This window comes from Typopeltis vanoorti, chromosome 14, assembly GCF_054136105.1.
Source record: "Typopeltis vanoorti isolate ZY-2024b chromosome 14, IOZ_Tvanoo_1.0, whole genome shotgun sequence".
NCBI lineage: Eukaryota > Metazoa > Arthropoda > Arachnida > Uropygi > Thelyphonidae > Typopeltis > Typopeltis vanoorti.
In genome coordinates this window covers 77,693,945-77,708,672 of record NC_143562.1, presented here as the reverse complement: position 1 = coordinate 77,708,672, position 14,728 = coordinate 77,693,945, and the positions used below count along the sequence as shown (strand labels likewise).

The window sequence follows — 14,728 nt, the reverse complement described above, 5'->3', positions numbered from 1 at the left end:
ACAAGGTGACAAAATTTATGCACAGTAGTCCAGGTGTGGCCTAATCAAAGCCTTATACAATGGAACAAGAATCTCCTTACTTCTACAAGTCAGTGTCCTCTGCAAAATTCTGAATTCTTTGTGTTGTCCTCACAATTTTGACAATGTGTCCCTTAAATTTCAGATCCTTATCCACTTTCACCCCAAGATTTCTTATTTCCTCCAACAATATATCCCCCACCAAGCATAAATTCTACATCCCATGTTTGTTTCACAAATTTTAAACCTTCCATTTTGCAACATTGAACTCGCATCCCCATTCACTCAATTTATTCATGTCTTCTTGTAAAGCTACAACATCTTCTCTACTCTTCATAGTTCATCCCAACTTTGCATCATCTGCAAACAACTGAATATCCCCATCCAAATCTTTCCCAATTTCATTAACATACAGATTAAACAGCAATGGCCCTAAAACAGACCCATGAGGCACACCACTAGTGACTTTCCTCTTTCAGTATATTGCTTCCCAATACACAACTTGCTGATACCTATCAGATAGAAAGTCTCCAATCCAATGCGCTAATCTAATATCCGACCACATCCACTCTAGTTTGGCTATCAACTTATAATATGGTAATCTATCAAAGCCTTTGCAAAATCTAAGTATACTGTGCATCCCTCTCCTCCGTCCAATGAAGCCGTCACCTTATTGTAATAATTAAGTAGATTACTAAAACATGACTTCCCTTTAGCAAATCCATGCTGTCCATCAAAGATAATACCATTGTTGTCAACCCAATTCTGGAGCCTAGTTCTCACCAGCTCCTCCAACAACTTAACCACAACATCTAACACACAGATAGGCCTATAATTTTATGCTTAAGTTCTATCACCTCTCTTGTGAAGCAGCACAATCTTGCCCTGCTTCCACTCTTTTAAATCGACCCAGTGTAAGACACATTAAAAAAAAAATGTCATGGGAGATGTCAACTCCCTGGCACGTTCTTTCAGAATACATGGTGATATGTTATCAAGTCCCACAGTCTTATTGACATCAAGTTTGCTCGATTCCCCATACACCTCTTGCTCACAGTCAGTCTCCCCTCCTCATTATCAACTACTCTCAGACTCTCCATGATGTCACAAGATATTCACAAGAATGAAAGACCTTTATGAATTGCTCATTAAGTATCTCCACTATATCTTCCGCACCAGTTGTCCTTATATCATTTTCTCCAATCAATGTCATCCTTCTATAATCGAAATCCTAAAATCGAAAGAACTCCCTAGGATTCTTTTTGCCTTCATTAGCTAACTGCTGCCCATAATTCACTTTTGATACCCTTACAACCAAATCACCCTCCTTGCCTGGTCTTTGTAATCCTCATGAAATTGGTTATTACCATTTCTCTTATGCTGCCTCCATAATGCCTTTTTTCTCTGTATTGCATGCTTAATCTCTTCATTCATCCATTTCACACCTAACTTATTTCACCTTATCTCTTAAACATATGCTAACTCGAGTGTTTTATTATGATAGACAAGTCTGATCTGTTGTAATAAGAATTTGAGCTCTGCTACTACCGAATGGAAAAATAAAATCTAATATTCTGTTACTGATACAATAACAGAAAATTATATATTTATGTATACATCTGCAGATCTTTACTAAGACAAACAAAACTAGCAGAGCATCATTAAAAGCAGGTAAAATAAAAATGAAACATCAGCAGATTAAATGAAATTTGGAGATTAGATGCAAATAGCATAAATCTAAGAAATGGACATTTACTCTAGAGCTACAATGATGAACCAAGATTCAGGGAGGAGCTAATGTAGTAAATTAACCAATCGATAAAAAGACAAACAATAAATAATTATTTACTAAAATAAAGAACCAAAAGGCTTCAGTTCAGCAATGCAAAATTATATGAATCAAGTGGATATTAAATCCAGCATTATTTCAAAGCCAAATGTAGAAACTATGAAAGTTTGATAAAAAAAGTTGATCAGACAGCTTATGAGAATACATTTGCTGGCATTTAGAAGTTGCCCTAGCACAGACCATATAGAAGACATCATCGCTTACCCAAGTGTCCATATATTTGCCTTTTATTGGTCCATTTTGATAAGGTTTCACTGGCCTGAAATAATGCTGGATTTAAATCACTAGATTCATATAAAGAAATAATTATATCACTAAGATGGTTAACATGACTTCAATCTTAGAATAAACAAACAGCACCAAGTGATACTTATATAAGTTCATGCATGAAATAACATCAGACTGCACAGAAGAAAGGGATGAGTTTTGTGAAACACTCGACCATATACTAAACAGCATTGTGCCTGAAAATTCTAATGGGAGATTAAAAAATGATCAAATACTAACAGAAAGTTGGGTAAATAATGTTAGAGAGATAGGTTAAATTCTTATTATTTCATAGCCTAAATGGAGTCAACAGGAGGAGGAGTCAATGTGGGAGGTGCACTCAAAACAGCAGCATGTCTATCATAATGAGCTTTGAAGTTATTTACACTGCCTGCACTCACAATGTAGTCAGTCCATGCATTCCACTCACCAACAATTCTCCACATAAAAAATCTACTCTTCACTCCCTTCTTCAGTACATCTCTATACAACTTCCAGAGATGGCCTCTCATTCTTCCCATCTTAACATCCACACTTTTTATAATTTCTTCTGTATTAATCTGATAGAATCCCTTAACTAACTTGAAGGTCTCTATCATTTCTCCTCTTTCCCTCCTATCCACCAACCTCTGTAATCCACATTCCCTGAAATGCTTTTCGTAACCCCACTCTAGAGTCCTGATATCATTTTGGACCCTGTCTAGTGTTTCCACATCATAATGAAAACTAGGTGACCAAATCTGAGCACAATAATCTATATGTGGTCTGACCGATGCCTTATATAGAGGCATCACCACTTCCTTATACCTACATTTCAATGAACTTTTTATCATAGCAGCAATATGATGTGCAGTCTTTGCAACACGTGCAATGTGCCCTCGGAACTTCAGTCCACTGTCTACCATCACTCCAGAATCCCGAATCTCATCCACTTCCTGAAGTACAGCTCTACCAATACAATACTAAGCCTTATATCTCTGTATCCCAAAGTGCAACACCTTGCATTTATTAATATTAAAACTGCAACTCCACTCATTTGTCCAACCTAAACATCTATTTAAAATCCTCCTGTAGAGAACTAACATCAGCACTACTCCTGATAATTCTATCTAACTTTGCATCAATTTGAAGATCCCCAGTCAATCCACATGAAATATCATTAACAAATAAGTTAAACAGTAAGAGGCCCAAGAACAGAACCCTGAGGCATGTGATTGGCCTGAGACACGGCTCCATCATTACATCTTGCTGGTGTCGTTCAGACAGCCAATCTCAAATCTAGCTAACCAATATTCTCCCTTATCCAACACATTCATCAACTTATCATAAAACATAAGTAGGCTGCCATACCATCGTATGGCAGCCTGCTTATGTTTACTAATATGTTATAGTGGTATACCAATACGTTATATTGGTCAACTGTCTGACCCTCTGGTACCCATTCAACAATTACCACACCATTCATATAAAAAAAAACAACAATCAGCATTGCCTTCAGTTTTGACTTGCTCATTCTTGTTTTTTTTCATTCTTGGTGACATGGGAGTTTTCCAGTGCATCGATTGTCTCTTTGTTTCTTGATCGTACTGGAAAATCTACATCTCATCACATGTAATGATTTTCTCCTGCAAGTCCGGCTCTGCTGTCAGCTGTTTTCAGTCAGTGGATGAGGTAAAGGGGAAAGCGGAATTTTCCATTGTTGAAGCACTACTTCTAACAATGGAAAATTCATATGCAATGTTGTATAGATAGAGGAGGGGGGAGTATGTTGAAGGGGATATCAATAAAGTTGTACAATTGTAATAATAAACCACATTTTTGCAACCAGTCTTGTTATTTAATAGCCACCTTATGCCTAATATCCTCGTATATTAGGCATAAGGCTTACTATGGACTTGTCCAAAAAGCCAATCTGGGAAGGTTGTGTAATAATAATAATAATAAAATGCAATGACTTATAAACTGATCTATTCATCTGATAAGAAGAGGCTGTTTAAAATTATGGCAAAATAACTAAAGTGACCTACTTTTGTTTATTTATCTGGAAATCTGTCTGTTTTCAGGGATGAAAAAATCCCATCACCTCCATACAGGATTAGAACATTCTTACAGTTGAAAAGTAACTCTAAAGATTCTTTGCATCCTAGATAGGATTCAAACCTAGGTCTTTCTAACCGAAGATCACTGCCAATACTGACTGACCTAGATAGCCTTTACTGATAAGGAGAACTAGTTTCATTTTGCAAGTATCCTCAAGGGTTAGTTCTTATGATAGTTTAATTTACTAGTTTTTCTATCAATATTTGTTCAAAATTGTTCTGTCATTTGCATTGTGCTCCGAGTACAGTCGACTCTCACTATAGCAAACTCATAGAGACCACAAAAATAGCTTATTATAATGGATAGTTTGTTATAGTGAATTATTTTCAGTTTAACACTATACATAAGTGACTTTGACTAGAACCTTTCAGCAGTTTGTTACAACAGCATTTACTATAATGAGAGTCAAGCTTGTTAAGAAATAATAATAATAAATATCTTGAAATTAAACTTTACAAGAATATTTTTTTTAAATAAATTATGGAGACAACTATCAAGTTATAGCAATAACTTCAGTTTAATATAAACCAAAATAATTTGGAATGCAACACTAAAATACACATGTATTTTGAAATAGGGCAATGAAAATATACTGCAAATTAGCTTCTGCAAAACAGCTCCTCTTTAAACCATTACACAGAGTTCATAGCATTAAAAGTGAATGAGGGTGGACAGTTTTGATGATCTGTTTCCAAAGAGTTGAAGCATCACAGGGCTTAACAAATGCTGAGGGTTAAATTTACTACTCAGTTCAACTATTGTTAAAACATCATTCCAAGTAGTATCACTTAAACACCCAAAATTAATAGGTAAAGGAAAATAAGTTCAGCAATAGAGAAACTGAATTAATCAGTGAGTACTGTGAACCAAACTGACAAATGCTATCAAGATATTTATTTATTTATTTTTGAGTGTTTTTTATGATAAGACTTTTTTGGTAGAGAGAGAGAGAGAGAGAGAGAGGATGGCTATTATTGATATGTGGAGAGAGAGAGAGATGTCTGTGACAAATATATGTATATTCCATAGAAAGTGTGCCGGCAAAATTGATCATTTGGACTGATGTATTTCATGTCTTGCCAAGAAAAAACTGTAGGATTTTAATCAATGAACAAGTTTCATAACTACTATTATTACATAACAACTCCACAGGGTCCAAGTGTTTGATCCTACGTTCTACTCCGATGTATAATCTAGCTGTTGACTGACTCCACATTCGAACACAGAGAAAATTTATTTTTAACTGCGCCACTCTATGTTCTAATTTGCATAAGCAACGTTGTGAAATCAACCATCAGCTAGCACAATATTGTTATCAACTTAATTCAGGCTGAAATTCTCCTTATTATATATATATATATATATATATATATATATATATATAGGGTTCCTGCTAAGATTCAAACTATTTTAATGAGCGGTGCAAGGAAAGAAATCAGGCAAACACAAGATTCAACTAAAAAAAAAATTATTTAATGCTTTAACACATAAATTTACATTAAAACAAGAATTTCAAGTAGGGATAATACAATTTAAGAATGAATAAGTCCTCATTAAGACATTAGTAATTTACTCAGCTGAGTATATCATTTACGATTAGAATTTATGCATATAAATTCTACTCTTCTTATTATCTAAGATTCCAAATACAATTCCACTCTAAACAAAATTATTGTTTAATGTACTTCAAATATTGATTCAGTTTAACTATTCAGAACTATTAACTATTAATCACAAAGCACAAATCATCAGACATTCATTCAGCAACCTTTAAGTTTATCAATCTAACACAATAGTTCTCAGAAAATTAAGTCTCAAATTTACATTGCGTTCTCTTGTAACAGGATTCTTTATATCACACAATCAATCTTGAACTATTAATGCAGAGATACTTCATATATTACGTTTATGAGGAAATGTTTCACTGTATCACACATTCAATCTTGAATTGTTAATTTCAGTAATATGAACTATATCATGTTCTCCAGAAACAAGCTTCGCTATTTCATATGAGGCATAAAAAAGTTATCCTTACTGATATAGACAGTATAGCTTCCTCATTATCGAGAATCCTAGAAACTCTCCTTGGTTCTTGAATACTTTCACTTTGAGAACACACAAATATTATAGAATCCTGAGTTTCAGTAACTGATTAGTTAACTCGGGATAATTTATCTTCTTGCTCATAATTGCCTAACCCTCAGTATTTCTTACTCATTCTTATTATCCTTTTGTCCAACGCTATCCTTCTGCAAGGTGATAGGAATTTATAAAAGAATGAGAGCTCGAAGACAGATAAGTCAAAATACAGAGCGGTTCCCAGTCCTTCCTACTCTGTTCAGCCCCAGGTTATTTCTCCCCTTTTTACTGTGTTACTTCTTTTCCATGTACTGCCCATGACATCCTACTCCGCCCCTTTCCTGCCAAAATCTGGTTCTAACTGGTTTTGTTGCTACTGAACTGGCTTCTTGTATACTGTACAGTAACTCACGATAAGGCACGCGCTGGGTAAAAATAATATAATTTCTCACAACAACCAATCAAGTCTTATTTTGAAGAATTACTTGGATACATTACATTTTACTAATAACATAAAAAGATTACATATTTTACAGTTTTTATCTCTGTTTTAGTAATATTAATTTCATAATAATAAGTGATATTTGATACACAGTTTTCACAACTGCACTTCATCTCAAAATAATAAATGAACAAATTCAATAAACGTAACTTGAAAGAAATCATATGAATAGCATACTATTAATAAGAGATTATTAGTCTGATGAGCAAATTTGGCTTAGGGAATGGCTGATTATGTTGGACTCTGAATGAAGTATTAATAATTTCTAATTCTCCTCATTCAGAATCCACCACAAGGACTCAACACAGGGAGGGCACCCTATACACCATGCAACTTAATGTTTGCACTACATAATCATCATCCAGACCATATTATGTATGCCCTCTAATAGCATTTTTGTCTATTAAATGCATGTGTATGGTTGTGACTAATATACTAGTGTTCAGGATGAAAAAAAAAAAAAAAAACAAGTTTCTAAGAAGGAAAACCTGATACCTGGACATGAGATCAGCTAAGTCACCTAATTAAAAAAGTCAACATAAAGATTCTCATCTTCTTATGAAGAGAAGTGAACTGAGATCTTTTTTTTTTCAACTGAAGGGCAAAAGGTTCTGTTATTTTTCCAATTGTGTTATATGTGAAGGCACTTATTTTGCTTCAGTTAATGAAATTAATTTCTTTTTCTCATTTAACTAATGTGCTTAGCAATTATTAGCCAACCTGTCCTACTGCTGGTGTCATGAAAGAATTATTCAAAATGATGCAGTTCTTACAAATTCTTGTAAATTGTTGATTATTACTTAAATACTTGTAATATACAAGTAATTATTATTATTATTTCGTAACCTCCATGGAGTCAACGGACTCGTGGGAGGCCCACTCAACCAGCAACATGTCTCTCATAATGAGCTTTGAAGTTCATTACACTACCTGCACTCACAACGCACTCAGGCAATGCATTCCACTCACTAACAACTCTCCATGTAAAAGATCTATTCCTCACTCCGTTTTTCATCACATCAATATACAACTTCTAGAGATGGCTCCTCGTTCTTCTGATCTTAACATCCAATCTTTTTATCATTTCTTCTGTATTAATCTGATAGAAACCCTTAACTAACTTGAAGGTCTCTATCATATCTCCTCTTTTCCTCCTATCTACCAACCTCTGTAATCCACATTTCTTGAAATGCTCTTCATAACCAACACACTCCAGAGTCCTGATATCACTTTGGTTAATCATCTCTGGACCCTCTTAAGTGTTTCCACATAACAATGAAAACTAGGTGTTCAAATCTGAGCAAAATAGTTCATATGTGGTCTTACCAATGCTTTATATAGATGCATCACCGCCACCACCTTATCTCTATATGTCAATGTGCTTTTTATCGTAGCATCAATATGATGTGCAGTCTTTGCACCACATGCAATGTACTTTCCGGCCTTCAAGTCCACTGTCCACCATCACTCCAAGATCCTGAATCTCATCCACTTCCTGAAGTACAGTTCCACCAATACAGTATGTAGCCTTACATCTCTGTATCCCAAAGTGTAAGACCTTGCATTTATTATCATTAAAACTTCAACCCCCACTCATTTGTCCAAGCTAAAAGCCTATTCAAATCCTTCTGTAGAGAATTAACACCAGCACCACTCCTAATAATTCTACCTAACTTTGCATCATTGCAATCATTTGAAGATCCCCAGTCAATCCACAAGAAATAGCATTAACAAACAAGTTAAACAGTAGGGGCCCGAGAACAGAACCCTGAGGCATGTCACTGGCCACCTTCCTTTTCTGAGACAGCTCCATCATACACAACTTGTTGGTATTGTTCAGAGAGCCAATCTCAGATTCATCTAACTAATATACTATCCATTCCTATCTTTTGCAGCTTGTACGTCAACTTATCATGTGATAATCTATCGAATGCTTTTGCAAAGTCCGAGAATATCACTGTATACGATTCTCCCTTATCCAACACATTTGCTACCTTATCATAAAACAGAAGCAGATTGCTAAAACAAAAAATGTCCTTCACAAACCCATGATGACCATCATAGAGAATCTTATGTTCATCAACCCAATCCTGTATTCTATTTTTAACCAATTTTTCCAACACTTTGATCACAACTGCAGACACATAGACTGGTCTATAATTGGAAACTTCTGTTCTTGAACCATGCTTGTGGAGAGGTATTATTTTGTCTTCTTTCCATACCTTAGGAACTTTATCCACTGCAAGACTCTCATTAAATGACCAGGACAAAGGCATGGTTAACTCTTTTGAATATTCTTTAAAAATACGTAGTGATATGTCATCTATTCCCACAGCTTTATTAACATCTAACCTGAGCAACACTTGATAGACCTCTGATTTTTTCACCTTTAATTCTACTAATTCTTGCTTTCCTTTTACATTTTGCACAGCATCATTCATGCCACTATGATATACACTGATGAAGTGTTTGTTAAATAATTCCACTATATCATTTGCTATGGTTACTCTGCTACCATAACCATCCACAAGCATCAACCTGCCATAATTATTTTCCCCTCATGCTTGCCACATAGCTGAAAAAATCCCTTGGATTAGCTTTGACCTGACTGACCAATCTCCTCTCATATTCTACTTTTTATTTTCTTACCATGTTTGTCACTTTCCTGGCCTGCACTTTATATTTTTCATGCATCTGTTCACTGCAAACTGTCTTGTACTTCCTCCATAATAACTTCTTTTGTAACACTGCCAGCTGATTTCACCATTCATCCATCTCACTCCTACTCTATTTATTTGCTTAACTGTTGCTATACAGCTACAGTTATGTACTGCTTGTGTTAGATACTGCCTTATCATTTCCCATGCACTATCAACATCTTTTCTATACAATTCATCGACCCAGTGTATTGATGCTAGTTGAATACTGAGATTCTGATAATCACCCACCTTATAGTTCCATAAATATACCTTCTTGCTAACAACCTTTTCCTTTTTGACTACCTTTTAAACCAATACCTCATGATCACTTTCACCAACAGATGGTGTTGACACCTCATTCAAAACCACAGCCTGTGAGGATATCACCAAATCTGACACCGATAAACCTCATTGTTATACTTGTATATGCTAATTTTTTTATGACAATCGATGTAGTCTGATTGAAACTGAAAAACACTCCTTACCTCTTTCAGTTTTTCCATATCTTGAAGATAGAAGGCAATATAAAACAGTGACAGGAAGGAATTGACAAACTGGAACTGTAAAAAATAAATATGTCAGTATAATTCATTCAGTTTCAAGTATACCACTAACACACAACATGCACCATAGCATGCAATGCAGCACAATACATTGAAGCAAGCAAAATGATATTTTCCATCTCTCCAGAGAATTTTTTTTATTTTGAAAAAAAAAAAAAAAAAAAAAAAAAAAAAAAAAAAAAAAAAAACCCTGCCAATGAAAGGTTAATGTACAGCAAACACATTAAAACCATGGTTGGGCTAAAGATTACATAATTCAGGAGCCCTGTTGAAGAGCCTAAACATGATACTTTTTTCGAATTACATCAATATCAGACTTTCAAAAGCAAAGCTGTCATTTTCACACCAGGCAATGAAAATCATCTATTATCTAAACACATCCAAACACTCATTCCACAGTGGATTTATGGTAATATTAATGGTAATATGTGTAATAAAATGCATTCTGAATAAAACACTACAAACGATATGATCTGCTGAGAATACACATCAGCCAATTAATTAATATGGAGTTTATATTATAAATTAAAGATGCCAATAAATCATATTCTTTAATCCTTTATCCAAGTGTAAGCAAACAAAGTTTCCACATGAAGTAACTTCCCGACTGGGCAACTCGTATATAAAGGCTAATGACTTCACATCACTTGCTTTAGTATTCCATAATGTAAAGCACATATTCTTACAGACATATATAATGCTATGCATTATGGAAAGGGTCACTACCCAGACCAGTTTCGACCTTTATTGAGGTCTCATCAGTGGAAGCCAGACCCAGAAGTGATACCAAGGTTTTTGCTAATGCAGAAGTCATATTTCCCTATACAAGTAGCCAAAAGGTGTCACACCTTATTACTAAAATACTCTGGATTAGAGGTAGCTGTTGAAAGTTTTCCCACTTGGTTATACACGAAGTTATTTCACATGCAAACTTGGTTTGTTTACATTTGGGTAAAGGATTAAACCAAGAATATAATTTCTTGGCATCTTTAATTTATAGCATAATCAAGTGAAAAAAACTTTCAACATCTCTAATCCAGAATACAGTAAGACCCTGTTTAATGCTGATTCGATATGCCATGGCTTTTTCTGAACCCTAAAAAAGTGCTAAATATTTCATGATTCAATATAATGCAATTCTACTCAAAGCCTTAAAAAATGCTAAATTTATGCTGATTCAATTTATCACCGTATTTCCCTTGATTCATATATAATACGATTATTCCTGAACCTGAACCAATTTATTTATTTATTCTTATGGCAAAAGTAACTACAGGTCAATGTCCAGACCAGAAAGCCAATCCAGGGCCTTATCTGTCACCTCGTGGATGTCGTGGAGGCCATAACCATGAAACTGGCACCTTGGGCAATCATTCACGATATGAGTGATCATCTGGGCCACAGGGGAACAGTCACAATAAGGGTGGTCTGATAGTCTCCATTTATGCAGTAGGTAGTGTTGGATTCTGATTATGTAGAGATTAGAGTAATTATTATTTGCTTCAGAATCCAACATGATCTTCCATCACTAAGGCTAGACTTGTAAATAATTTTTAATGTATATAACTTATTTTAAAATTTAATATTCATATAACTGCCTTAATTTTGTCTAATATTTAATTATTTAATCAAAGATATATGTATGAATAATGAAAAGACTGTATTAAATATTAATAAGTTATTTTATTTATTGTTATGACAATATTATAAGAACTTGTATTTGTAATTTAACTACGCATTTATTGAAATGCAAATATTCTATTTATTCTTATTTGTGAAAGTTTAACGTTATGTAATAACTGAATCTAGTTGTATAGCCTAATGTAACATTCGCGAGAATGTTTACGTTTATCGGTTGTCATGGAGACGCATGAAATAAACAAGCACGAGTCGAAGAGTGCGTGACCTTGGAACCAGAAAAGGAGAAAGGGAGGCAATAAGAATTTTATAGAAAGAAAAGGGAAGAGTTTTGCGGAGCCTGAAGGAAAGTAGGATATAAGCAAGGAAGTGAAAGAAAACTGTAAATTCTTTAGGGCAGAAATTCAAGAGCATAGTGTTTAGAAGTAAGCAAGAAACGTAGTGAATCTTATACTCAGCTGCAAGTGAAATCAGCTGTTGTTATAGAGGAAAATTGATGTGGTAATCGGATAAATAAAGAACTGGGCATTCAATGGGAAATTCTGATTAGTTCCAGTTAATTTAGGATTACGTCTTAATTCTATGTTGCCCTGAGAAGAATTATAATGAATTTAACTAGTTGCAGGAAAGTAAACAAGGGAGGATATCAGTACCTTATTGCTGTGTTTTTTAGAGTAGTGAAGTGCGATTAACAGTAGTTCAGTTAAAGTGTTGGAGAATTTTATTTAATGTGTTCTGCTAGCTCAAATAAGTTAATTCATAAGTGTGCTCGCAATAAATTGATGTATTGAAGATTGTATCTGGTAAGAGTAGTCATACGTGTTTGTTTATTCTAACATTAACTATAGTGTATTTTAGAAGTTCAAGGTCTGAAATAAGATTGCTTGGAATATTGTCTACCTCGATTAGTGGCTGCTGTGAATTTAAACATTAAGTACAACTGATAGATGTGTGTAGACTGATCAAATGAGAAGCCTTATTTTATTAACTTGAGTTAAGAAAACTTGTAATTTTGAAGCAGTGAATTCTATGTTAAAGTTTAGAACATTGAATTGTAACGAGTGACTTAGCAAGATGTATTAAGTTATTTGCATTGTTTCATTTAAAAGTAGAATTCTTGTATTTGCTATATATCGTATATTAAATGTTTTATTTTGTTAATCTAAATATTGTGTTTGCCTGAACTCCATTTTATTGCACCGTTCATAAAAAATTCGAATCTTGCGGGTGCCCCAAGTAGAATAATAAATAATTCGGCCTAATGAGAAGACTGCTAACTTAATTAAGAATTGATCCTACTATTTTATATAGACTAATCTAAAAATAGGGTGGCGCAGTATAATTATAAATTTCCCTACTTTTGGATCGGTGATCAATTTGCAATTAGTTGTTTTATTTATAAGAGTGACTTGAAACAAGATGGTAAATTAGAACACAACATGAAAATAGAACGTCATGACAGTAGCCACATCTGCCCCTGGTCAGTTCTGATCCTGTTGATCAGCATCGTATGTTATGCTTTCGCGCAGGCCTACACATTTTACCGAGTAAGCTTCCGTAACCGATAATCCCGCAGAACAGGTTGGTTGCTCCTTATTTCCAGTAGTATCCCATGTCTGTCAAAGCGAGTGTTCACGGGGCCAGCTTGCCTGCTTTGCGAGATGAAAAACCCCAGATCAACTGGAAGAAAAACCCTACTGTCCACACCCAAGACCGGGTGTGGACAGTAACTTGGCTATGGCTGAGGAAGATTCTTAACCTCATGTCATCGATGGGAATCGAACCTAGGACACCCCTTCCCCAGGCTATGGTTGCGAAGCTCAAAACCACTAGGCTAACAGCATAGACTCCTGTTGATAGATGACCAAATATTCCTAGGAAGAGCAAAACCAGGCTGCAGAGCACAGGGATCTTCAACCAGGAAGACATTTGTTGAAAGATTGTTGGATCAGTGTTCTCTCCACATGTTAGGTGTTGATGGTAAGGCAGCTGAAGAGAGTTCGTCCATGGACCAGAAAGGGTTTCATGATTTTCGGCAAATACTAGGTGGACCTTGTATTTGCCGAAATAAGAGGCTTGTCTTCTCTGTATATTTGGTGGAGCAATGTTAGAGAGGAGAGGCAGCGACAGGGCAATCAGTGAAGGTTACAATTCATCATAGCTCTGTAATTCCCCCTAAAGTCTAAATCTATGTCTGTCTCATGCATTTGTTTTCCCCATACATCATATAGTTGTTCATTGGCAGTGAAACAGTGTCCATGCTATCAATACGATTTGGAGTTTTGCATAAAATGTTATTTATGAACTGTAATCATCAATAATTCGTTGGCCGAGTGGTTAGTGTATCCGCTATCTATCCTAAAAGGATGCAGGTTTGAATCCCGCCATGGGAATGAATGCGATTGTCTGTGGATATACTAGTGGTGGTGGCAGTTGGTGTAGTTGGTGGGAGTTGTACGTAGATATCCCCCCCCTCAATGAGTGTTTAAATGCCAGCCAGGTTGGCGAGTGGTTAGTGTATCTGCTCTCCAGCCAAAAGATTGCGGGTTCGAATCCCGCCGTGAGCATGGATGTTTGTGATTGTCTGTGAAAATACTAGTAATGGTAGTGGGCAGTAGATGGCATTGGTGTAAATGATGGTTGTAGTTGCAGTTCATTACAGTTGCCAGGCTGGTTGGCCGAGTGGTTAGCGTATCTGCTCTCCAGCCAAAAGGCTGTGGGTTCGAATCCCACCTTGGGCATGGATGTTTGTGATTGTCTGTGAAAGTGGTAATCGGCGATAGATGGCGTTGGTGGTAGATGATGAAGGCTGGTGGAGTAGTGAGACGAGGAGCTGTAGAGTAGATGCCTTCCCTCAATGAGTCTTTGGACTCCCTGGAGGTGTGATGTAATAATAATAATAATAATAATAGTTGGTGGAGTGGTGGAGACAGAGAGAGTAGGTGCCCTCCCTCAATGAGTCATTGGACTCCCTGGAGGTGTCACGTAATAATAATAATAATAATAATCAAAA

The 14,728-nt window shown here is 35.5% G+C and overlaps 1 protein-coding gene across 1 annotated transcript in view; it reads right to left on the bottom strand.

Annotated features, from left to right (window-relative positions):
- The window catches only part of LOC150099691 (anoctamin-8-like), a 416,071-nt gene that overhangs the window by 130,700 nt on the left and 270,643 nt on the right, over positions 1-14,728 (bottom strand). The window contains exon 10 of the mRNA XM_090403618.1: positions 10,000-10,074. Coding sequence (XP_090259744.1) covers positions 10,000-10,074 — 75 coding nt within the window. The remainder of the gene's footprint in view (positions 1-9,999; positions 10,075-14,728) is intronic.